Source organism: Anas acuta, chromosome 5 (genome assembly GCF_963932015.1).
Source record: "Anas acuta chromosome 5, bAnaAcu1.1, whole genome shotgun sequence".
Taxonomy (NCBI): domain Eukaryota; kingdom Metazoa; phylum Chordata; class Aves; order Anseriformes; family Anatidae; genus Anas; species Anas acuta.
This window is the reverse complement of record NC_088983.1, coordinates 63,915,838-63,939,410: the sequence shown is the minus strand read 5'-3', so window position 1 is coordinate 63,939,410 and position 23,573 is coordinate 63,915,838. Positions and strand designations below refer to the sequence as shown.

General features: G+C 37.6%; 1 protein-coding gene and 1 long non-coding RNA gene across 2 annotated transcripts in view; both read left to right on the top strand.

Moving 5' to 3' along the window:
* The first annotated feature begins 244 nt into the window (after positions 1 to 244).
* Positions 245 to 23,573, top strand: part of LOC137858008 (uncharacterized) — a 445,999-nt gene continuing 422,670 nt past the window's right edge. The window contains exon 1 of the long non-coding RNA XR_011097470.1: positions 245 to 295. This is a non-coding gene — a long non-coding RNA (uncharacterized lncRNA). The remainder of the gene's footprint in view (positions 296 to 23,573) is intronic.
* On the top strand, positions 1,339 to 22,923 carry LOC137857078 (death-inducer obliterator 1-like). Its single transcript, XM_068683147.1, has 11 exons — positions 1,339 to 1,360; positions 2,701 to 3,154; positions 4,077 to 4,236; positions 4,897 to 5,013; positions 5,228 to 5,335; positions 5,924 to 6,059; positions 10,984 to 11,527; positions 12,038 to 12,191; positions 13,226 to 13,315; positions 13,962 to 14,166; positions 20,342 to 22,923. The coding sequence occupies exons 1-11, from the start codon at positions 1,339 to 1,341 to the stop codon at positions 22,921 to 22,923; spliced, it is 4,572 nt and encodes a 1,523-aa protein (XP_068539248.1).

The following is a 23,573-nucleotide window of genomic DNA, read 5'->3' as shown; positions in this document are numbered from 1 at the left end:
TGCTGTGTTTTGGCTTGGGATGAGAAGAGTGCTGATAACACCCCGATGCTTTAATTGTTGCAGAGCAGTGCTTATACTAAGCCAAGGACATCTCAGCCTTTTGCTCTGTCCTGCCAGCGGGCAGGCTGGGGGTGCAGTAAGAGCTGGGAGGGGACAGACCCAGGACAGGTGACCCAAACTAGCCAAAGGGGTATTCCATACCATCTGACGTCATGCTAAACAATATATAGGGGTGGCTAGCCGGGGGGAGGGGGCCGGACTGCTCGGGGTTAGGCTGGGCATCGGTCAGCGAGTGGTGAGCAATTGCATTGTGCATCACTTGTTTGTACATACTATTATTACTTTCCTATTATCACCATTGTATTATTATTGTTATTATTTTATTATTATTTTGTTATTATTATTTTCCTGTCTTATTAAACTGTCTTTATCTCAACTCACGGGCTTCACTTTCCATTTCTCTCCCCCGTCCCAGAGAGGGAGGGGGGAGGGTGAGCGAACGGCTGCGTGGTGTTTAGCTGCCGGCCGGGTTAAACCACGACACACTGATAGTTTCTGATCCCTGTTCTCCTTCCTGGGATAGCTCAATGCCTCCTGACGGATAGTGTAAGGTTAGTGGGGTAGGCTTTGGGAGATACTAGAAACAGAAGAGAAGTCCGTGTGAGTCCAGCTCAACATCCCCCGGGTTTGTGTTCAGTTTGTCAGTACTTGAGACCAGTCCCTAGGGAAAAGTACGGGAACAGTGGGTGAACAAGAAGTTTAATCTCTAGTAAGATCTTCACGCTCTTTGGAATGATTTAATGTAGTGTGTTTCATCGTACACTTCAGATAATTTTCCCTCAGAAAGCTTTAGCAAGGCATCCACTCACAGTGGATCCACATAGCTAGTGCTTCTGCATCCTCCTCTTCACTTTGTATTCCAGGCAATGTTTAGCACCTGCTTCTCTGCCTAGCCTTATGAAAATTCAGGTACAGCATCGGTTTTATGGTTCATCTTAACCACCAGCTTGTGTATTGGTGGTGAAACATGCTGGCAGTAAGAGGCAGTGTAGTGCAGCTCGTTACAAGCTTGCGTTCTGCTGGAGGTGCCTACTACAAATGCTCAGCGTCTAACAGAATTTAACGACCGGCAAAGGTGGGAAGGCTGTTTCACTCAGAAATGAGTAGTGACATTGTTTCTTAGGTAATCCAAATCTTCCCCTTTCTGAGGTGTATTTCTATTCAAACAGTATGCTGTTATAGGATTTCTTGAACTGGGCGAACTGGGCTTCAGAAGGGTGCTCTGACCTTTGTCCCCCTCAAGTCTGAGAAAAATCGGTTGTTAGACCCTTCCTGATAATGTCTGCTCTCACTGTAGCAGGTATGGAAGACCAAAAGGGTCCATTTGGTTTGTGGTGAAATTAATCAAAGTTGAATTTCTGCATCCTTCCCGGGAAGCACATAGCTCTCTGCAGATGGGGCTGTGGGACTAATTCTGATTACAAAACCTTGCTAGCTAAAAACATCAGATAATAATTAAAAAATTAAGAAATCACAAACTGGTCAGTAGTCAAATGCAGATTTATGAGGAGAAAAAAGACTTTTGGGGAAGTAACTTTAGCTTTTCTAATCAGAACAACTTCATCTCAGGAGTTGTTTCTTGGTTTCCCTCGGAACCGTTGTGCTGCCACAACGAATGTGTCACGGTAACTCTGATGTCCTGTAAACGATACTTCTGGCAAACTGAAGTGGAGCACATGACGTTTGCTGGATGGAGAGTGTGTTTTGGCTTATTACGTTTTGCTGAACTGTTCCCGTCAGTGCCAAAATGTGGACAGGTGAAATGCAACCTACAGAAATGCTTGTTTTTAAAGTCCTGTGCAATTATAACTTCAGTATATGGAGTCTTCGCTTGTAATTTGTAAATTTTCTTGTGCATTATGTGTATTGTCAATATATTGATGTTAGAAAAAACATTAAATGGCAGTTTTGGATATTGTGAATGGAATAGTTGGTGGGAATTAAATAGCCGCAGTTTGAGCAATGGTTTTAATATTTAATTATTAAATATTATAGTATTAAATCTAGAGTTTAACTGGAAAGTAAATGAGAAGATCTGATAGTTTATAGCGACAGTGTGATACTCATACTAGCAACCAAATGGCTTGAACGTATATTTAAAATTTTAAGCAATTGATTTGTTGTTTAACTTGACTCTCTTTGCTTGCTCCTTAAAGTAGAAAGTTTGGAGCGAGGATTTCTGCTTAAATGTGAGATATGGGTTGTGTTGCTTTTTTTTTTTTTTTTTTTAAAGACTTTGTGAAAATGTTTGTTTGTTTGTTTGTTTGTTTGTTTTGAAGCTTAATCATGAAGTCCAACTCAGGAATCTTTGAAGGTGGTGTCTTTTTTTTTTTTTTTAATTTTCTTGCATAGCTCGTGACTGAGATTTTCAACCTTTACAACCAAAATGCAACTCTTTTAAACTCTTCCGACAGTCTCTGAGAAGTGCTCTCTGCAGGATCAAAGGCAAACTTCTTCTTAAAAAAGTCAACTTTTACACATTTTTTAAAAAGGCTTTAAAAATGAATGGCTTAAATTATATACTTGGTAGTTCTCCAGAGGTATTTCACAGACTTCCTTATAGGTTGACAGCTGGTCTTCATAAACAGGAAGTTATAATGTTAAGCATTTAATACTGCATTTTCTTCTTTGTTTTAACAGCTCAAAAGGAAGAGAAGAGAAACAAAGATAAAGCGACAGAGTTTATAGGGGCATCAAAGAAAGCTATTGCTTCAGCATCTATGGTGGAGAAACATGCATCTTCCCTCACTAAAAATTTTCCTCCAAAGAAGTCCCCTTCCATGTCTAGCACATCACTAATGAAGCAGACGCTTAAACCTGCTGGGAGTTTCAAAGGTGAAATTCCCAAGAAACCATCGCCTTCAACAGGCGGCGTTCCTTCAAAACAAGCAGCTTCTTCTCATGACTCGCCAGTTTCCAAAAAACTAGCTGCATCCAGTTTGGCTGGAGGACTCAAAAGGCCTTCGCCGTCTTCCGTTTCTACTGCATCTGGAAGTAGTCAAGCAAAAACACAAGCTAGCCCTATCCAGTCGCAGCCCAACTCGCAGATTCGACAAAATATTCGTCAGTCCCTAAAAGAAATGTTATGGAAGAGGTGGGTGGGAATTCAAAGCACTTATTTTATATAGGAAACTACAACTAGAAGTAAAGCGTTAGCCTGCAGAGTTTTGTTTCTTTCTTGCTAAGTGCTACTAAGGGATTTAATTTGTGCTAGAAATTACTACAAGTATTTTTAGCATTAGAGCTTTATTAAAAATAAAAAATCTGATGCCAAATAATTGGGCATGTGAAAAAGCCTTTAAAAAAACATCACTATCCCATTTGTAGTGAGAGACAATTACAGTTGAAGAATTAAATCACAGCATAGAGATGTTTATAATGCAGGTGACCTGAAGCTGATATCTGGCAATGGTGGTGTTTGGAGATGTAGGGGTTGTACGAAGCATAGTGTAGGGAATATCACAGTGAAAGGTTGGAAGGGCTTGCTGAGGCAGAGGTTCCTTCTTCTCCCAAAGTTAGCAACTGTATTACTTTTTTTTTTTTTCTTAAAAAAAAAAAAAGCTGAAACATTGTCCCACAAATATTAAAGCTCTTGTCAGCTGTCAAGACTTAGGCCACTGTGCTCTGGTAGTGTCTCTGAAATAGAAATGCTGTTCACAGTGGAGGGTCTAAGATTAAAACTGAAGTGTTTTAGCTCCCTCAGTAGCTCATGACAAAAAACAACAACAAAAAACTAATTGCAGTGTCATGAGTAGGAGGATTTGTAAGGACTGACCTGGCTTCAGTTCGTTAAGGCTGTCTTCCGTGGTCTTCTGTAGACAGTAGCAAAAGGTTGCCATTGTTGACATTTTGAGGTCCTGAGATAGACTTTGGCTTTGAAATGTGTTTTAAGGAAGTCCTCACTGAGTGAATAAAAGCGGGGTTAACTCCTTCCTCTGAAAATTTAGTTTTTATGAATGCTGCCTGAAGAATTTGTGCCTAACGTAAATGCGCATACCCTTTCTTGTTTTTAACAGAGTCAATGAAAGTGATGATCTGGTCATGACAGAGAGTGAAGTAGGGAAAGTAGCACTCAATATTGAAAAGGAGGTGTTTAATTTGTTTCAAGTTACGGACAACCGATACAAGAGTAAATACCGTAGCATCATGTTCGATCTCGAGGACCCAAAAAATCAGGTTTGGAATTTACTTAAACAGTAAACGTACTGAAATATATTCTGTTTTTTAAATAATACATCAATATGTAGTTTCAAGAGAGAGACTTATGAGTTATGCTCTAAAAAATTGTTTTAAAGCCATTCAAATATTAAATAATCCAGTTGGAATGGAAGTCCAGTTGGATCGCGTGTATTTATTAAGATTGGCCTTTGTAGTGAAATATTTGTTTATTGAATGGCATTCTTAGAAAAAAAAATAAATGTTTTTCTTCTGTGACGTTCTGTGGTTTGTATGGGAGACCACTTGTGTACATGATAATTTATCTTTTAAAGGAAAAAGAAGCTGGTGCAGATGGGAATAGTGACTAGACAACGTAATTTCTTTAAAAAAAATTCTACTATAGATATGAAACAGGAGTGGCAGTTCATCTCTCGAAATTCCTGTTCAGTAGAATTGATAGTATATTTTATGGTAATGTGGAAAATTCATACTTCATGATGATTTCATCATTAGTTTCTGGTTGCTGCACCGTGCTAAGTTTTCTTAGGATTAACTGGCATTTTTAATAGGGAATTAAGAAACCTGAAAGGGTTTTGACAGTCCAGCACTGCAAATCATGTTAGTTGCTTAAGTTATTCAGCATGGCAACAAAGTGTGTTTTTTGTTTGTTTTTTTTAGGGACTTCTTCATCGTGTTCTTCGTGGAGAAATCTCACTGTCAAAACTAGTGAGAATGAAACCCGAAGAACTTTTATCTAAAGAACTGTTTGTATGGAAGGAGAAACCAGCCAAAGCGGTAAGCAATACAATTCTCCAGTGTGTCCTTAGATATGAACTAACAGTAACTTCACCAGCCCTTACCACCCATAATTAATATATTGTTTTCTTCCTAATGAAATATGAATAACGTAAGCTTTTTCTCTTCCACTAGCCAACTGATAAGAAAATACAAAATAAAATTATAAAATCAGTATGCAGACTTGTTACTAAAGTGTTTTTGTTTCTCTCAGATGTTAGAGTCAAGAAACAAATCACACGAGATCAAGAAAGCAGCTGTAAAACGGGAACAAGTGCCTGATGTAAATATGGAAGATTCTCCCCCGGTGTCTGATTCTGATGTAAGTATTAGCTATTGCTTTAGCATGGAGGTGCCAAGGGAGATAAATGCTAACTAGGGCCTCAAATTTTGTATCAGAAATGCAGGTTGTTTCAATGAACTGTAAGAATATCACCTAGTAGGTGTGCTATGAGCATTTTCCTTTTGGTTTGAAGGAATGCAACAACCTAATATCGGGCATATATCGCATGTGCTTCTAAAATATCAGATGATGCGTGTTTTTCAGACCTTTGCCTCAGTTTACAGCAAAATCTTAGCCAATTGTTTTCCCCCCCAAAAATGTGATCAGTATTACAATTCTGTATTCTCAGGAAGCAGTTAATGTGATAGTATCTACTTCAGAATTACATGAAATGAAATGAGGACAAATACTATTTGAGAACTCTGTTTGACATGATATTCTTAAACAAATGATAAAAGGGGAAGAATAGTTCAAAATTCCATCTTTTTGTAAGTGCTGCTCAGAGCAGTAGTTCTGCACAGCCCTTAATATCTTTTTAAAGAACCGGAATTAACGGTTTCAAAAGTATTTTTTTATGATTGAATTTAGCAATCAACCAGAATGTTTTCTGTGTTTATTCATTTCCAGGAGCAGCAGAAGTCAACCCAAACTGTACAAAATGTAAATAGTGCTCCTTCTCTAGACGTTTTTAGCAGTATGTTGAAGGATACAACAAATGAACATCGAGCCCATCTTTTTGACCTGAACTGCAAAATCTGTACAGGTATCTACAGTGTTGACTTTGTCTGAAGTAAAAGAATTATTAAGAGCATTGCTTGCTTACTTGTTTTTCTCTTCAGACCTTTTCATTTTTAAACAGTAATCAAATTGGGGCTAATTCTGATTACAAGACCTTGCTAGCTAAAAACATCAGATAATAATTAAAAAATTAAGATAAGAAAAAATTAAGATAAGAAAAAATTAAGATAAAAAAATCAGATAATAATTAAAAAATTAAATCACAAACTGGTCAGTAGTCAAATGCAGATTTATGAGGAGAAAAAAGACTTTTGGGGAAGTAACTTTAGCTTTTCTAATCAGAACAACTTCATCTCAGGAGTTGTTTCTTGGTTTCCCTCGGAACCGTTGTGCTTTCAGAACAAATGTGTCACGGTAACTGCTCACGGTAACTCTGATGTCCTGTAAACGATACTTCTGGCAAACTGAAGTGGAGCACATGACGTTTGCTGGCTGGAGAGTGTGTTTTGGCTTATTACGTTTTGCTGAACTGTTCCCGTCAGTGCCAAAATGTGGACAGGTGAAATGCAACCTACAGAAATGCTTGTTTTTAAAGTCCTGTGCAATTATAACTTCAGTATATGGAGTCTTCGCTTGTAATTTGTAAATTTTCTTGTGCATTATGTGTATTGTCAATATATTGATGTTAGAAAAAACATTAAATGGCAGTTTTGGATATTGTGAATGGAATAGTTGGTGGGAATTAAATAGCCGCAGTTTGAGCAATGGTTTTAATATTTAATTATTAAATATTATAGTATTAAATCTAGAGTTTAACTGGAAAGTAAATGAGAAGATCTGATAGTTTATAGCGAGAGTGTGATACTCATACTAGCAACCAAATGGCTTGAACGTATATTTAAAATTTTAAGCAATTGATTTGTTGTTTAACTTGACTCTCTTTGCTTGCTCCTTAAAGTAGAAAGTTTGGAGCGAGGATTTCTGCTTAAATGTGAGATATGGGTTGTGTTGCTTTTTTTTTTTTTTTTTTTTAAAGACTTTGTGAAAATGTTTGTTTGTTTGTTTGTTTGTTTGTTTGTTTGTTTGTTTGTTTGTTTTGAAGCTTAATCATGAAGTCCAACTCAGGAATCTTTGAAGGTGGTGTCTTTTTTTTTTTTAAAATTTCTTGCATAGCTCGTGACTGAGATTTTCAACCTTTACAACCAAAATGCAACTCTTTTAAACTCTTCAGACAGTCTCTGAGAAGTGCTCTCTGCAGGATCAAAGGCAAACTTCTTCTTAAAAAAGTCAACTTTTACACATTTTTTAAAAAGGCTTTAAAAATGAATGGCTTAAATTATATACTTGGTAGTTCTCCAGAGGTATTTCACAGACTTCCTTATAGGTTGACAGCTGGTCTTCATAAACAGGAAGTTATAATGTTAAGCATTTAATACTGCATTTTCTTCTTTGTTTTAACAGCTCAAAAGGAAAAGAAGAGAAACAAAGATAAAGCGACAGAGTTTATAGGGGCATCAAAGAAAGCTATTGCTTCAGCATCTATGGTGGAGAAACATGCATCTTCCCTCACTAAAAATTTTCCTCCAAAGAAGTCCCCTTCCATGTCTAGCACATCACTAATGAAGCAGACGCTTAAACCTGCTGGGAGTTTCAAAGGTGAAATTCCCAAGAAACCATCGCCCTCAACAGGCGGCGTTCCTTCAAAACAAGCAGCTTCTTCTCATGACTCGCCAGTTTCCAAAAAACTAGCTGCATCCAGTTTGGCTGGAGGACTCAAAAGGCCTTCACCGTCTTCCGTTTCTACTGCATCTGGAAGTAGTCAAGCAAAAACACAAGCTAGCCCTATCCAGTCGCAGCCCAACTCGCAGATTCGACAATATATTCGTCAGTCCCTAAAAGAAATGTTATGGAAGAGGTGGGTGGGAATTCAAAGCACTTATTTTATATAGGAAACTACAACTAGAAGTAAAGCGTTAGCCTGCAGAGTTTTGTTTCTTTCTTGCTAAGTGCTACTAAGGGATTTAATTTGTGCTAGAAATTACTACAAGTATTTTTAGCATTAGAGCTTTATTAAAAATAAAAAATCTGATGCCAAATAATTGGGCATGTGAAAAAGCCTTTAAAAAAACGTCACTATCCCATTTGTAGTGAGAGACAATTACAGTTGAAGAATTAAATCACAGCATAGAGATGTTTATAATGCAGGTGACCTGAAGCTGATATCTGGCAATGGTGGTGTTTGGAGATGTAGGGGTTGTACGAAGCATAGTGTAGGGAATATCACAGTGAAAGGTTGGAAGGGCTTGCTGAGGCAGAGGTTCCTTCTTCTCCCAAAGTTAGCAACTGTATTACTTTTTTTTTTTTTCTTAAAAAAAAAAAAAAGCTGAAACATTGTCCCACAAATATTAAAGCTCTTGTCAGCTGTCAAGACTTAGGCCACTGTGCTCTGGTAGTGTCTCTGAAATAGAAATGCTGTTCACAGTGGAGGGTCTAAGATTAAAACTGAAGTGTTTTAGCTCCCTCAGTAGCTCATGACAAAAAACTACAACAAAAAACTAATTGCAGTGTCATGAGTAGGAGGATTTGTAAGGACTGACCTGGCTTCAGTTCGTTAAGGCTGTCTTCCGTGGTCTTCTGTAGACAGTAGCAAAAGGTTGCCATTGTTGACATTTTGAGGTCCTGAGATAGACTTTGGCTTTGAAATGTGTTTTAAGGAAGTCCTCACTGAGTGAATAAAAGCGGGGTTAACTCCTTCCTCTGAAAATTTAGTTTTTATGAATGCTGCCTGAAGAATTTGTGCCTAACGTAAATGCGCATACCCTTTCTTGTTTTTAACAGAGTCAATGAAAGTGATGATCTGGTCATGACAGAGAGTGAAGTAGGGAAAGTAGCACTCAATATTGAAAAGGAGGTGTTTAATTTGTTTCAAGTTACGGACAACCGATACAAGAGTAAATACCGTAGCATCATGTTCGATCTCGAGGACCCAAAAAATCAGGTTTGGAATTTACTTAAACAGTAAACGTACTGAAATATATTCTGTTTTTTAAATAATACATCAATATGTAGTTTCAAGAGAGAGACTTATGAATTATGCTCTACAAAATTGTTTTAAAGCCATTCAAATATTAAATAATCCAGTTGGAATGGAAGTCCAGTTGGATCGCGTGTATTTATTAAGATTGGCCTTTGTAGCGAAATATTTGTTTATTGAATGGCATTCTTAGAAAAAAAAATAAATGTTTTTCTTCTGTGACGTTCTGTGGTTTGTATGGGAGACCACTTGTGTACATGATAATTTATCTTTTAAAGGAAAAAGAAGCTGGTGCAGATGGGAATAGTGACTAGACAACGTAATTTCTTTAAAAAAAAATCTACTATAGATATGAAACAGGAGTGGCAGTTCACCTCTCGAAATTCCTGTTCAGTAGAATTGATAGTATATTTTATGGAAATGTGGAAAATTCATACTTCATGATGATTTCATCATTAGTTTCTGGTTGCTGCACCGTGCTAAGTTTTCTTAGGATTAACTGGCATTTTTAATAGGGAATTAAGAAACCTGAAAGGGTTTTGACAGTCCAGCACTGCAAATCATGTTAGTTGCTTAAGTTATTCAGCATGGCAACAAAGTGTGTTTTTTGTTTGTTTTTTTTAGGGACTTCTTCATCGTGTTCTTCGTGGAGAAATCTCACTGTCAAAACTAGTGAGAATGAAACCCGAAGAACTTTTATCTAAAGAACTGTTTGTATGGAAGGAGAAACCAGCCAAAGCGGTAAGCAATACAATTCTCCAGTGTGTCCTTAGATATGAACTAACAGTAACTTCACCAGCCCTTACCACCCATAATTAATATATTGTTTTCTTCCTAATGAAATATGAATAACGTAAGCTTTTTCTCTTCCACTAGCCAACTGATAAGAAAATACAAAATAAAATTATAAAATCAGTATGCAGACTTGTTACTAAAGTGTTTTTGTTTCTCTCAGATGTTAGAGTCAAGAAACAAATCACACGAGATCAAGAAAGCAGCTGTAAAACGGGAACAAGTGCCTGATGTAAATATGGAAGATTCTCCCCCGGTGTCTGATTCTGATGTAAGTATTAGCTATTGCTTTAGCATGGAGGTGCCAAGGGAGATAAATGCTAACTAGGGCCTCAAATTTTGTATCAGAAATGCAGGTTGTTTCAATGAACTGTAAGAATATCACCTAGTAGGTGTGCTATGAGCATTTTCCTTTTGGTTTGAAGGAATGCAACAACCTAATATCGGGCATATATCGCATGTGCTTCTAAAATATCAGATGATGCGTGTTTTTCAGACCTTTGCCTCAGTTTACAGCAAAATCTTAGCCAATTGTTTTCCCCCCCAAAAATGTGATCAGTATTACAATTCTGTATTCTCAGGAAGCAGTTAATGTGATAGTATCTACTTCAGAATTACATGAAATGAAATGAGGACAAATACTATTTGAGAACTCTGTTTGACATGATATTCTTAAACAAATGATAAAAGGGGAAGAATAGTTCAAAATTCCATCTTTTTGTAAGTGCTGCTCAGAGCAGTAGTTCTGCACAGCCCTTAATATCTTTTTAAAGAACCGGAATTAACGGTTTCAAAAGTATTTTTTTATGATTGAATTTAGCAATCAACCAGAATGTTTTCTGTGTTTGTTCATTTCCAGGAGCAGCAGAAGTCAACCCAAACTGTACAAAATGTAAATAGTGCTCCTTCTCTAGACGTTTTTAGCAGTATGTTGAAGGATACAACAAATGAACATCGAGCCCATCTTTTTGACCTGAACTGCAAAATCTGTACAGGTATCTACAGTGTTGACTTTGTCTGAAGTAAAAGAATTATTAAGAGCATTGCTTGCTTACTTGTTTTTCTCTTCAGACCTTTTCATTGTTAAACAGTAATCAAAAACACTTTAAAATTAATTTTGTAGGTCAGATTTCAGCATCTGAAGATGAATTACCACCGAAGAAGATAAAATTAATGGCTTCTGCTAAAAAAGCAGTGTCAAAATCTAAACCAGAAGTTCAGCAAAAGTATGAAAGTTCTGCACCAGCAGCAGCAGCGGAGCCTGCTAAAGAGGCCGCCTCTGAAAACACAGAGGAAACCGAAGTTGCACCTGCAGCAGAAGCAGTTTCCCAGTCAAGCTTAGAAAGAACTTACATCCCTACAACCCAAGGCCATGGCAACACAGATACTTCATCTGAAGAACCTTCGACTTTTCCTGCCTCTTGCACTGGTGCAGTTGTCACAACTGTAACAGTTTCTGGCCGAGAGCCTAGAACACCAATGAGCGGCTCCTCTGGTAGTACGACGACAGCCCTGCGTTCTGGTACTGCATCTGGTGAAGTTTTAACAGGGGAGACAAAGCAGGAAATGTCAAAACCAGTTATGACTGTCCCCAAATCAATATTAACAAAGCCATCGTCCTCACCAGATCCAAGATACTTAGCTGTTCATCAGTCACCCAATATCAGGTGTGTATATTTAATAGGAAGCTAAGCCACTGAATCTCTGGTCTCGCTATGTTCAGTGTGTTTGTCCCCCTTTGCTTCTTACCCTCCCCTGCCAATAATCAAAAGGCATGTTCAACTTTAAATGCGATTACCTGAACTTTAAATTTTTAATTTGTCATCTCCTTGTTTAACTTCTCTAGTTGGTAAAATTTTCTGAGCATCGTGATATATTGACAGTAAAAATTCTTCAATGTGTTTTAACAGATAAATAAAACTTATAAGATATTTGACTTTAAATCTGCATGTGCATTCAAATATATTAAGTGTTTGTGAGGGTTGGTTTAAAGCTGCTCCAGACTTTCATCCTATATTGGATGAAAGTGGAAAACATTAACAAAGCATTTACTAAGGCTTCTGTTACTTGCTTTTTTAAAATAAAGTAATTGATCAATAAGAGGAGGGAAGAAAAGAAGAAGAAGGAAGCATTCTTACTGTGCTCTATAACGTTTCTCTTTTGGATTTGTTTTGCAGTGTTGCTGAGCCACGCTCACCTCAAGGCAGCGACACTTCTCTCTTCCTCTCTCGCCTCAACACCATTTGGAAAGGATTTATTAATCTGCAGAGTGTGGCCAAATTTATCGCTAAAGCATATCCTGTCTCCGGGTGCTTTGATTATCTTAGTGAGGTTAGCACTGACATGTTTATGCGTTTAGAATGTATTGCAGTTCCTGTTGTTAGAAAGGCTGGGGTCACTGTGTATGTTGTTATATTGGACGTGTAACAAAAAAAAAAAATTGCATCCCTTTAGTAATCTCCTGTAGTAATAGGAACAGTAGCCTGAGGCAGGGGGGAGGAGAGAAAGCCTTTTAAAAAAATTCCTCACGTATTTGTGAAGAATTCTCATGTCTGTTAATATGTTTATATATATGTTAGTATCTAACATAGAATAATAGCTTGATTTCAAGATCAGTTTTTGACGAGAAGCATCATCAGCATGTGTTTTGAAAGAGATGCCTTGTTCTGCTCACAAACAGATGGATGGATCACTGATGTGATCTATTAGAAAAGTTTGGCCATTTATTAAAAATATCATGCTTTGATTAACTTTGATGCAACTGCTTTTATATTTTGGGAGGGTGTACATTCAACTAATGAGGTAGTATGACAGCTTGTGATGAAACAACTGAGCAGTTTCTTAACTTCTCTGAAGAAGTGTATTTGTTGTGATTGAGGGTTTCAGGCGTGTAGTTTAGGTCTTTTCTTAGGAGGGTTGGTGGCTCTCTTGTTGTTTTTGCTAGAACAGGTTTCACTGTCATCATGACAGGAAGCTAACTAGAATTCATATGGGTGCAAAAATTTCAGATAAATTGAAAGCGTAGATAAAAGCTATACTACATATAACAGGTTCCCTGTAAAAGCAAAGCTAACAAATAGAATCGGCTGATAGGCATACAAAAGTATTTGACCTTCCACTGCTATCTTCGTCAGGCAGTGCTTTTTCTGTTTTGTGTGTACTGCCAGCCTTCCAGTAATATGCCATAATGAACTCCTTGCGTTTTGGAAACAGCCTGTCTGAAATTAGGAATGTATATGTGCAAGTTTAGTAAAACATAGTACTGTATTATCGCCTAAGCTACTGGGATGGGGCAATCTGTGCTGGTTCAAAACTGTAGCCTCTCTTTCCTTTTCTTATACGACCATGTAATGCTTCTTGTTTAGGATTTACCAGACACGATTCATATTGGTGGGAAGATCTCACCGAAGGCAGTCTGGGATTATGTTGGCAAACTCAAATCTTCACTTTGTAAGGTATTTACTTAAAATCCTTTGGAAAACCAGGAAGAAATACACAGCGGCTTTTGATAGAATTTCCTTGTTACTAATTTATATTGATGTCGATCACACCTGGAAAACTACTGCTACCACTTATTCCATTGAAATTTTTGATTTATTGAAGAAACAGGTTTGCCTGTTGAGCTGCCAATCGTCTTTCCCCTGTGTAGTAGTTAAACATTCATACAACCTATTGTTTTTTAATGATTGAATATAAACAATCTATTTATTCAGTTACTGAAGAGAGAAATTCAATTTTAAAAGACTAGGAAATTATTAGTAAGTGTATGTAATAAATTTTACTACTAAAACCCTGATGGATTTAGTAAAAATGAAGCACGGTATGCAAATATAATCTAAGAATTTTCCATTTCTTTCCTAATTATTTGAATATTCTGAACCTAAAGAGGTGTAGCTTGATGTGAGATACGTAAATAGTTGGTCTTTCTGAAAATGACAAAATTGATTCTGGTTTAATATTACCAATTGAATGACAGTATTTTCTTAAATCTTGGTTTAAAGCTGCTCCAGACTTTCATCCTATATTGGATGAAAGTGGAAAACGATTTTATTTGCTGATGTGTTACAGGTTGAATTTTTCCACTTTGATTTTGTATTTCAGGAATTGTTTTTGATTCGTTTGATTCGTTTCCATCCTGCCACAGAAGAAGAAGAAGTTGCCTATATCTCTCTCTACTCCTATTTTAGCAGTCGTCGTTGTTTTGGTGTTGTAACTAATAACAACAGACATGTCAAGAATCTCTACCTGATCCCACTGAGTTCTAAGGACCCAATTCCTTCCAACCTCTTGCCCTTTAAGGGACCAGGTAAGCACAAAATTTAGGGGAGGTTAACTGCTAGGTAAAATTACAAAACGAGTAAATCAGAGACCAATTGGTTTTGAATGTTTAATGTAAGCATAATTAAAAAATATATAATTTTATAAAAAGATTTTAAAAGTGTGCATATAGGAAAAAATTGCAAAGTCAATCATCTCAAGGTGCCATGGTCTGAAACTCACATAGCCTTTCCAACAAGATAAATCTCTGCTGTTAGGAGGATTTGTTTACCCATAAAATGGAGTACATAGAACAGCCACTATATTGAGACAAACAAGCAAACATTATGAGAACATTCAACCGACCCTACTTTCAACAACCCATAAATCCACCAAGTTTTAGGTCCCTACAAGCCATGTGCTGTCCCCTAAATCACATAGGAGACTCTTATCCCACGGAGCAGTCAAGAAATCTCTGAAGACAAAGGTAACGTTTATGGTTTCACTACATTGTTGTTATCTCATGGTATGTATTACGCTGTGCATGCAATATGCATGTACACGGGGTCTGAAATATTCTGTGCTACCTGGATCAAGTTCCAGACAAATCACTGACTTCAGAACATTGGTTTGCCTGGGAGCAGGCAAATTCCTTTTGCGTAGGTGGCAGACAGTAGGTGGTATAGGTTGGTATATATTACGCTCTTCTATTTTTAGTTAGAGTTATCAGCAGTAATGTATGGCTTGAATTTGCTCCATCTTTGTGCACTGAACATGGAAACAGAAGAAATGAGAATGAATTCAGATGTGAAACACCTTTATATTACAAAATTTGAAGTCACCTTCATCTGAGGATGGAGGCGGTGCATATGCTTAGTTTCCAAATAAGTACCTTTTTTCATCTAGAGTAACAGGTTGAGGAGCTTAAGAGCTACACGTTACAATGAAGGCAATACTGCATTGTTGTAAGGATGGTTTGCAAAATACTAAACAGCGCAAAATAATTACACATTAAAACATGTAAGGAGCTGACCTTTCTGACAAGCTGACTGTCCTCTGCTACCCAAATACAAGTTTAGGACTAAACTCAATGAAGCATTCTCAGGGCTTATATTCATAAACAGAGGTGTGTTCTGCCTGGCCAGGTTTTCACATGTTAATGGCATACGACTTAAAAAACAATAACAAAAAAACACCACCAACAAGTAATGTAATGCTAGGAAAATACTCTTCTTTCCTGCATGAAATTGCAAAGGGCGCTTGCTTTGTGTTCTTGGACAAGATTTTTCTCATACGCTCTGAGCCTGTCTTAACCTGCTCTAGGGAAGCATTTAAATGATCTTCCCCTCCTTGCATTCTTGAGCAAACATAGGCTGTCCTTGTACATTATCTTTTATATTTCTGTTGTAGATTTCATTTCAAATGAAGCTTTTAAAGTGGAGGCCTGGCAAAAGTAGACAGACTTGTTAGTATTAGTATAGAAATGAGGAATGTCAGGCTGGTTTTTACAAAACGTAAATAGGAAAAGTTCTTTCAAAACTGGAGGTAATTGCCCAGAAGAAACATAGGTATAAACACTTGCAGGCATGTATTAATACCGCAGCGTAAAAGACTTGTAATACATACTTGTTACTGACATCTGATGGAATTTACTGTTTTTTATACCCAATAAAGATATTTTTGGGAAAGTGGTCATTGTCTCCTTAAATGTGTGTACCTTCAAATAGAGTTTAGCAAGTACTCAAAAAACATGACAGTGTAAGATACTTTGATAAATATGACTGGGGGCGGGAGGAGGGGGAGGACAATAATCCCATCACTCCAGAAGTCCTAGCTGGAAGATATTCCAGCTGTATCAACCAGCTCCATCAGGTGCATACGGATTATGAATCTGTTATGAATCCTGTTTTCTGATGGACTGGATTTGGAACACAACTGAGGACCTCTGACCTGCTGTAGTGCCTAGAAGATCTACAAAACTTTGTCATGGGTGATATAGAGGAACATGGAAGGATATTCACATTTATTCACTTCAACCACCTCAGATATTTATTACCAGATATTATCTGTTGGTGGGATGTTCAGCATTGTGTTTTTTTTTTTTTTTTTCTGGTAGTTTACTGTGTGTGAATTTGTTTGTCTCGTTTCACATACACACAACACTATTTAGCACTTTCATCTGTAGATCTGAAAACACTTTGAAAAAAAATTAAAAGGTATAATCAGTCATTATTAGCACTAGGAAGACGCACTTATGGAGGGATTTATTGGCAATGTTGGCAATGTATCGGGTACCATACATATTTAATATAGAAGAATTTTAATTTAAAAAGTGTATCAGCAGAGGGCATGCCGCAGTATCTCTTCCGTTAGTTTAAGCTTGGAAGTGTTTTTAAGTATGAAGGCATGAAATCTCTTCAAGATATTTAGAGTACTCATACCAGTATGGAAAGCAGCAGTAGTAGAACAACATATTTTTGATGTCAGCCACTCCCATTCAGCAAATGTACCGTAATGTGCAGCAGTGTTACAGCGGTGGAAGTGATCTCTATCACTGAATCCAGATACACCAACTTGATAGTTTTCAATCATGCTTTCACAATTAACTGGGACAAGTATTTAAACGGCGTGTTGATAATGATTACAGCTTTGCTTGTATTGGTCTCTGCAGTTAAAAGTGTGGCATAGGTCTGTTCCCTAAGTTTTGCCATCAGTGTACAGAAATTAGGGATGTATCCTTAGTGGTACAGTTAACTTCCTAGCAGCTGCGGATGGTAGGGACAATATGTGGCCATTACGTAGATAAATACTGCAAAACTGATTTCATGAAAATAAAAAACGTATTTAACGAAAAAAAAATATTAATCCCATAGTAATATTTAATACATCTTGTTTAAATAGATTTAATTACAGGATGTAACTTGATAACACCATCGTGGTCTTCAAATGCAGAATGCATTTAACAATATTTTATAAATAATTTAGCATCAAAAGCTACTAACATAGCTTGCAGCACTTAAAATGCTTGCTTGTGAAAGATAGTTATTGAGCAATAGTTGGAGACTGCAGCCAACATTTTCATTTAGTTATTACCTAAAATTAGGCACTTAACCTATTTATGGATATTGAAACCTATTTACGGATATGGAAATGGAATGGGACTGAGCTTTGAAGTGCTGGTCTGGCTGTATATTTCCATCCAAAAGAAGCACTTACTGTGTGATCGCTTTGGATTGAATGAATTTAGAAACTGGGTTAGGCATCTGTTGAAAACTACAGTATCAAAATGTAAAGTTTTAATGGATTTCTTCTCTGACCAAACTAAACAGATTCAGTTATAACCGTTGTTAATTTAGCTTTGGAATTTATCTTGAACGTGTGTTTAAGTTTTACTCTGATTTTATTAGCGATGATCTCTGTCTCTTACAGGGATTCAGAACTGTTTTTCTATCTTTTTGCTGTTAATTTTAGATACACAGTCCAATAGATTTTTGAAACCTGCTCGTTTCAATTAGTCAGTGTTTGAGATGCATGTTGTGACTAGTTGGATAAATCACAGGTCTCTGCAGAAGGGCAGATAACCAATACGTTAACGACAGAAGAACAGTGAATGCTTACGAGGAGTTTTAGGGTGAACACAGATTTGAGAGATCCTCTGCACGGGTCGATGCTGACCAAATGTGGAGTCGTTACTCACATGCTGATAAAGAAAAAATGTAAAGCAGTCACTCAGAGTGAATCATACCTAACTATTGAGTCTCTTCAGAGTGTACACAGTCTTCCCAAGTAAGCTGTCTTTTGAGCTATGCCCTGATGTTATGTATTAATGTAACTTCATCTGGGGTAGTAAACTATAGTGATCAGAATTGCTAGGATTGCTTTTAGGCAGTGGGTTGAAAGGAGTTTTTAACTGGGTGAATCAAGGATTTGTGATCCTTTCCAAATAATCTTAGATTCACCAAAGATAATTACTTGTTTAGTTCCTGTCCTGCCTCCTTTCGTTGTACATCTTGCCGTCCCTGCCCTCTCACAAGGGCAATCTGTATAGAATTATAAGCAAACTAAATTATAAGCAAGTCTTAGTTTTGGTTAGTATAGCTAGGTCATTTTCTTGATGCATTTATAATTCGTGTGTATATATATATATATTTCTAACCATGGAAGAAAGTGAAAATTGGCAACACAAAATACTGAAATACTAGATCTGGAGGAAAAAGCTTGGCACTGAATTTTAAATGTACAAGTAGGAAATACTATGTGCTACTAAATGAAAAATAGAAGTTTATTTAAACCAGCATGGCCAACATCCTCTCAACCACCGAACTATGTAAAACTCAAACACTGAACTTTGAAGTAATCTGAAATCAGCTGTGGAGCTAGAATGCATTCAATCAAATTTCAGTGTTATTTTTTTTCCAAATACTTAAAATGAGAGCTGCTTCTGATAGGAAACTTCAAGTAGATTTTGCATTGGCCCCAATTTTTTCTGTCTTTTTGCAAAGACCTTCTAGTGAGTAACCAGATTTTGCTGGTCTCTCCATTATGTGGCTAAAACAGGCGTGCTGCACTATTACCAGTCACAGTCAGAAGAACACAGAATTTCAGAATTTAGGCAGGTTACTGCTTAATGAAATCTTTATGCTTAATGAAGCTGTGTTGAAGAAGTCATCGTCTTGATTTACCTGGTTATAATCCTCTTGCTGAGGAAACCTCACATTGAACTTAAGAAATAGGCTTACCTCATTTAATTCTTTCTTAGCGTACGTGAATATAATTTCAGCTATACAAATAAAAACAGCTGATGTAATTTTCTCATAAGATAGTAAATTTAGGAGCCCCCTTAAAACTTTGAATTCAGTTGTTTCAGCAAAGGTTCATACTTATGACTGGTAATGGCAAATAGAATTTATCTGCAACTATGGGAAGTTTGGGTTTTTGCTGGTATCAAGAAGTTTTCAGTGGCAATAATTAGTTATTTATAAGTTGTTCCTTAGTGAGCAGTTGGTTTTGTTTAGTAAGAGACTAAAGATATACATAAATTCATATATTACACCTCTTTTAAACTCTTACTTAAGGGTCATGAATATAAGGGACAGTGTAGGTTTTAGAGTCCTCATCGTATAACCACAGTAAATCTCTTTGCTGTTAGTTTCATTTCTCTATTATTGGTTCCTTGCTGGATGCAAATATTAATATGGCTCCCAAATGAGGATCTCAAGTCACTAAATCCAGAAGTTAAAATCCTCTCTTTATATGTTTTTTCTACATTTGCCACTGACTGTATGTTAAAGGATTTATTCCCTGCTCTTTATTCTGGTTGTATTTGTCTTCCACGAGTGCCTGTGGGAAATGTGAATGTACAAGGAAGGAATACAATAATGTGAAACGGACCTTCAGCTGTTTGCATTTTTCCTCTTTATGGGAAACTTTCCGGTCATTTCTGGAAGTGCTTCTCCAGGGATTCAAGCCTGAAGCTTTCACAATGGAGTAATTCTGCTCACATTTCTTACTTAGGGAAGGGTCTGTGGCATCAAACTCAATTCTACAACAGTGTTAAAAGTCACCTTGATGGAATGGTGTAAATGTCAGTCCGGTATTTTAGCACAGATTAGAACAGAAATGTAATTATTAAGTTTAACAATGCCTCGTGCTTTCTTTGTAACAGAAAGTGAAGTGTTTGTTGTTGTTGTTTGTCTGTTTGTTTGTTTTAATAGCATTAGTTTTTTTCTCTTTATTTCTAGTTCTTCAATTCCAACGTAGCCCTACAGAAAGTTAGATTGCTTGTCCAGGTTTTCTCACTTATCAGTATCTCTGTGTATATAAGGTATTTGCAAAGCATTTAGAAAGGAAATATTTGATTGGGGGAGGAAGTGGACAATAATAAGTAGAAAGTAATAATACAAAAATAGGAAAACTTTCTTTAATTTTTGAACAGCAGAGACATTTACAAGGACATCTTTCAGTAAGATTCACCTGTTACTGCAATATTAAAAAAATATCAGGGAAAGAATTAAAACATTTTTAGTTACTGTATACAAATTTATATAAATAGTAATTAAATATAGACACATAGGCTTATGGGATAATGTCACTGCATGAAATTTAGAAGAACTGTTACTGTTACGACTCATAGCTGCCATTATATAAAATGATAAGTTCCTATTGAGAACACAGATAAAAAATAGTAGTTTTTTTACATATGCAATCTTTGTGTTTCCTTTCAGGTCTCGAGTCTTCACGTCCAAATTTAATTCTTGGATTGGTTATCTGTCAGAAAGGGAAGCGTCTTGCTACTACCATGGATACAGACAAAATAGAGAAAAAGCGCAGCCGAATTCAGGTGCAAGAGGAAACAGAAACATCGCTGTACTCTAAGGGGCCAGTAGCTTCTTCACAAGAAAAGAAAACTCCGAAATACACACTGTATTCGGGAGACTCAGCTGTAAGTACAACACTACCTGGATCTCCTCCACCTCCACCCCCACTTCCCGTTCCAGAAACCTCATCAGTCACACCTTCAGTATTAAAAATACCGTCCTCGACTAAGAGTGGAACCACAAGTACTGTACCACCACCAGTTTCAGCTACCGCTTCTACAAGTGCTACTGCTATGCATTCTTCATCCTCAAAAAATACCACACCTCTTGAGTACATCCACCAGACACTTTTTGGTAAAAAGAAGACTTTTGAACCTCTTGCTAAGGAGACTGAAACTGTCCAGTCTTCAAATCAGGAAGCTAAAGCAGCTGTGGATGGAGGTGTGTCAGCTGTTCCTTTGCTAGATCCCATTGTACAACAGTTTGGACAGATGTCAAAAGACAAAGCTATAGAAGATGAGGAGGATGACAGGCCATACGATCCCAAAGAAGAATATGATCCAGAGAAAGCTTTTGAAATGCAGACCGGTGAAAGCAAAAAACTGTATAGTGTGGAGAAGCCCAGTAACACAGCAGAACTAAAGGATGAGGCCTATGATCTGGAAGACAAAACTATCTTGGAGGAAGCAAAAGTTACGGTTGATGATTTACCTAACAAAATGTATACAGACACTAAAAACACTTCCGTGGAAACACCTGCCTCGTATGTGCCAGATTTATCTGCGTCTTCATCCTTGGTGGAACTGCAAAAAATGTTAGAAGAATTAAACAAACAACTAGAAGAGCAGAAACGACAAACTGAGGAGCAAGAAGAAGCCCTCAGACAACAACGAGCAGCTGTTGGTGTTTCAGTGGCTCACTTCTCGGTGTCTGATGCTTTAATGTCACCTCCACCAAAATCTTCCCTAATAGAGACTGAATTGTTCCATCAGGACCAACAGGCTGCGCAAAAAGTAGATTTACCTTCATCTTCCAATCAGCAAGCACAAGTTTTAAACCAGAGCTGTGACCCTCAAGCGAGTTTTCCAAACACTTTGCAGACTTCACTTGGTAAGGAAGATAAAACTTTAATTCCTGCTACTCAGCTTAGTTACGGTGGTGATAACTGGGTTTCCAGTGAAAAGCCTCCTGCAGTGCTCCAAAAAGAGGCACCTAATAGCAAATTTGAAAATACTGTTCAAGTTACTTTGGAAAATGTGAGTCAAGCAGTTTCTGCAGAACCTTCTACATCCAGGCCTTTACGTAAAGTGCTGCTTCCGACACCTCCAAGTACGTCTTTTCAGCCTAATTTCTCCACATCTAATGACAGTCAGTCTTTGCAAGATATGCACAAAGTATCCTGGTCAAACGAGGCAAATCCAATGTTTACTTCTCAGGAAAAGGGACCTGGTCACTTTGAACCAGACAGGGGTCTTTCTGCGGTGCAATACGAAGAACAAAGAAACCCTCAGCCTCATCAATTTGTAGAACAAACTGAATCTCCACCAGTTCAGGGTGAGGGTGGACCTCTCCCACAGCACTTTGAGGAGAACCGAGCTGGAGGTCCGTTTTCTTTGTCTGGGCAGAAAGGAGGACCTCCAGCACCACTGATGCTCAATGCACACGCAGGACCTCATGGACCTAATTTTAGAGGCTCAGCGCCACAGTTCTCAGAAGAGCATGTTTCTCCAAATAACGATGGACAAAGAGGATCTGCCCCTGGAAGATTTGGAAGTCAAAAGGGCCCCATTCCTTCCTTATTTTCTACGCAGCATGGACCACAGTCGCCACAAAATATGAAGCCAACCCCAAGACCACTCCTGGACCTTCCCAGTCATCCACCAGGCCACAGAAAGGAGATGTGGGAGGAAGCTGGGCCGTCTGCACCTCTTTCTGGTATTCCTGGGCAAGGGCCCGAGTCAGAAGGACAGTGGTCAGGATCTGACTTCCGAGAAGGCAAAAATCTTGAATTTAGAGGCCAGACATTTGAAGGGAGACAGAGAGAGAGATACGAAGGAGGAAGTAAAGACAAGGTTTTAGATCAGCCAGAGCCTCAGCAAGCAGAGAATCGACAAAGCAGACCCTTTGAGGAAAGACGAAGGGCTCGAGAACATGGCAGACCTTGGGAAACAGACCGTGGCAGAAACTGCAACAGAGACAGGGACTGGGAGAGACACAGAGACAAAGAATGGGACAAAAACAGAGACAGAAACCAACGTGACAGAGAACGATCAAGAAGCAGAGACAGAGATCGTGACAGAGACCGAGACCGGGATCGAAGCAGGGAAAAAGAGCGCGATCGAGACAGAGATCGAGATCGTGAAAGAGGAAAAGATCGGAAAGATCGCAGTAAAAGTAGGGAGATCGGTAAAGAGGTGAAGCCAGAAACACCTAAGGAAGGTCAGAAACCAACAGAAGCAGAAGCTTCATCTTCCACTAATCAGTCATAGAACTATAACTGCTGTTATATTTCCCATAGATAATAGACACCACTGCAAGGACTGAGTCAATGTCTTCTGTATATACTGTATATTCTCACCTTTGCAAAAATGCTGTTGTAAATCTAGCCTTACAAAATGTACTGACAAATTAGCAATTTTTGAACAACTGTGAACGACAATATTCAAATAGGTAAAAGGCAAGAACATACTGGACTTTCACTTGCTGCATATTTGACAAGGAGTCAAATATTGCTGTCTTGTTTATTTTACAATGCAAGGGTCATGCGTATTTAGGAGAAGGCTGCAGAAGAACAGTGTTACTGATTATTGGACGGAGGATTTGAAAATGGAATGTTATAAGCTTAAAGTGCACTATCTTCCTTTTTATATACAGGTATTTTGTGTTTTGAAATCCATCTGTTAAGTGTACAACAACGAAAAAAAACGTACCTAGTTTTTCATGTGGATGAGGGGTTTTTAATTTCACATTTTTACAAACCTGCAATTAAAGAGTATATAGAAGTAGCACCTTTATAACCAGCAAAAAAATTAAAAAAATCAGACATCTATTGGCAAAGAGCTAAGACTACAAATGAATTGGTATACCAAAGGAAAGAAAAAGAAGTTTGTTAAATAAAAGAAGTTTATGAAATGGGCCA